This window comes from Nestor notabilis, unplaced genomic scaffold, assembly GCF_000696875.1.
Source record: "Nestor notabilis isolate BGI_N333 unplaced genomic scaffold, ASM69687v1 scaffold651, whole genome shotgun sequence".
Classification (NCBI taxonomy): domain Eukaryota; kingdom Metazoa; phylum Chordata; class Aves; order Psittaciformes; family Psittacidae; genus Nestor; species Nestor notabilis.
The window spans coordinates 88,310-89,922 of NW_009914940.1; the positions used below are offsets into that span (position 1 = coordinate 88,310).

The 1,613-nt window shown below is 45.7% G+C and overlaps 1 protein-coding gene across 1 annotated transcript in view; it reads left to right on the forward strand.

Annotated features, from left to right (window-relative positions):
* ACACA (acetyl-CoA carboxylase alpha) overlaps nt 1-1,613 on the forward strand; it is a gene marked incomplete at its 3' end in the record, with an annotated part of 96,749 nt that overhangs the window by 84,424 nt on the left and 10,712 nt on the right. The window contains 1 exon segment of the mRNA XM_010023887.1: nt 282-408. Within this exon segment, the coding sequence (XP_010022189.1) occupies nt 282-408 (127 nt within the window).

The following is a 1,613-nucleotide window of genomic DNA, read 5'->3' on the forward strand; positions in this document are numbered from 1 at the left end:
GGCCTGGGCACCTTTCAGAATTAAATTGCAACCCCTCACTAATTCTGGCAATGCCTGAAGTTCAAGAGCAGATGAAGTACAAGGTGTGCCAGATGATGCCAAATGTTTGGGAGAGAGTATGGAGCACCCCAGGAGTTTCTCCAGGCTCTTGCCAAGCCTCTAGGGTCCCATCAGTGGAAGGGTTGTGCAGCGTGGGGGAAAAAGAAGACTCTGCCCATGTCCTTTCGATGCAAAGCCATGCAGGAGAATGATTTCCTTCAATGTTTTTCTTTCTCCCTTAGAGTGTTTACAGCCCTGTTCCCATCCTCAAAGTCAAGGATCCTATAGACAGACCCATAGAGTTTGTTCCTACCAAGACTCCTTATGATCCTCGCTGGATGCTGGCTGGGCGCCCGAATCCAAATCCAGGTACGTAGATCTTTGGTGGGCAGGATACTCAGTGTCTTGTTGCAGGGCTGTTTGTCCAGGCTGCATGTCAGCAATCCAGAGACACTTCAGAGCTTATCAAGTGATTAGTTCTAAACAATTTGAATATAGTATATAAAATAGCATGTAAATCCTGAATGCTTGAGGACACCTACAATTATTAGTTAACTTTTATAAGGTTGTTTTATGGTTCAGAGGAAAGTCCCCATTCAAAGAGGCTGCACACTAAAGGAATCACAGTATTCCTGCAGATCTTGGTGAACAACTAGATTGGAAACCCTGGAAACCACTGAACCCCCATGCCTGCTTTTGGGGTTGTGCAGCCTGCGTATGGCCAAGCTGCAGAGTGGGTGACCATTCCTCCTCCTGTTATTAATGAGTTTGGGGGGCTAAAATGAGATTTGTGATAAACTAAGTTTTCTGGTTTTGGCTAATATTTTTCCATCCTCTCTCCAGTAATTCATCCAGCTGTCTGAGTGCAGCCAACGCCGGCTTCCGAATCAAGTGACTTCAGATTTTAATTTAGTGGAAGCGTTAAGGAAAGCAGATGATTCCCTGTGATAAGTTAAAGCAGATATCTCCTAGGTGAAAAGTTAAAGCCATTTATTAGAGGAGATATTGCCGTGATATTCTTCAAACTGACGCCCGACACGAGGCCAGAATCTAAACTATCAGCTTTGGGCTCACGATAAAGAGATAATTTTGAAATGGATGGTCACATTTTACAGTGGGGCCACAGAGGCAAGGAATGTAGAACACAGTAATTACAAGTTTGGTCTTGATAAAACACTCTCCATCCTGTTTGAGTCAGCAGAGGTTAGCTTGCTTGGATCTCCACTTTTTAATTGGTTTTGGACTTGGGTTTGCAGAAGCAGAGGTGCTTGTTCAGGTGAAAGCATTCCTCAGAAGCTGTGTGCCAAGGGGTAAAGCTGGGAGGGATTTGGGGAGGGGGGTTTGGTTAATGTTTTTTGCAGAGCTTTACGAAGCAGATGCCCCAGAGAGTTCTGATTTCTGTAGTTGTCAGGTGGGTAGAGTAGCTCGATGCCCTCACATTGGGCTCATCAGCTTATACAGACTGCACAGAGCTGTCTGCAAGTCTGACTTGTCACTCTCCAGCCCAGCATCAGCAGTCAGCCCAAATAAAAGCTCTTCATCGTGGCCTTACCTGTTCACTGGAGCAGGGGCCA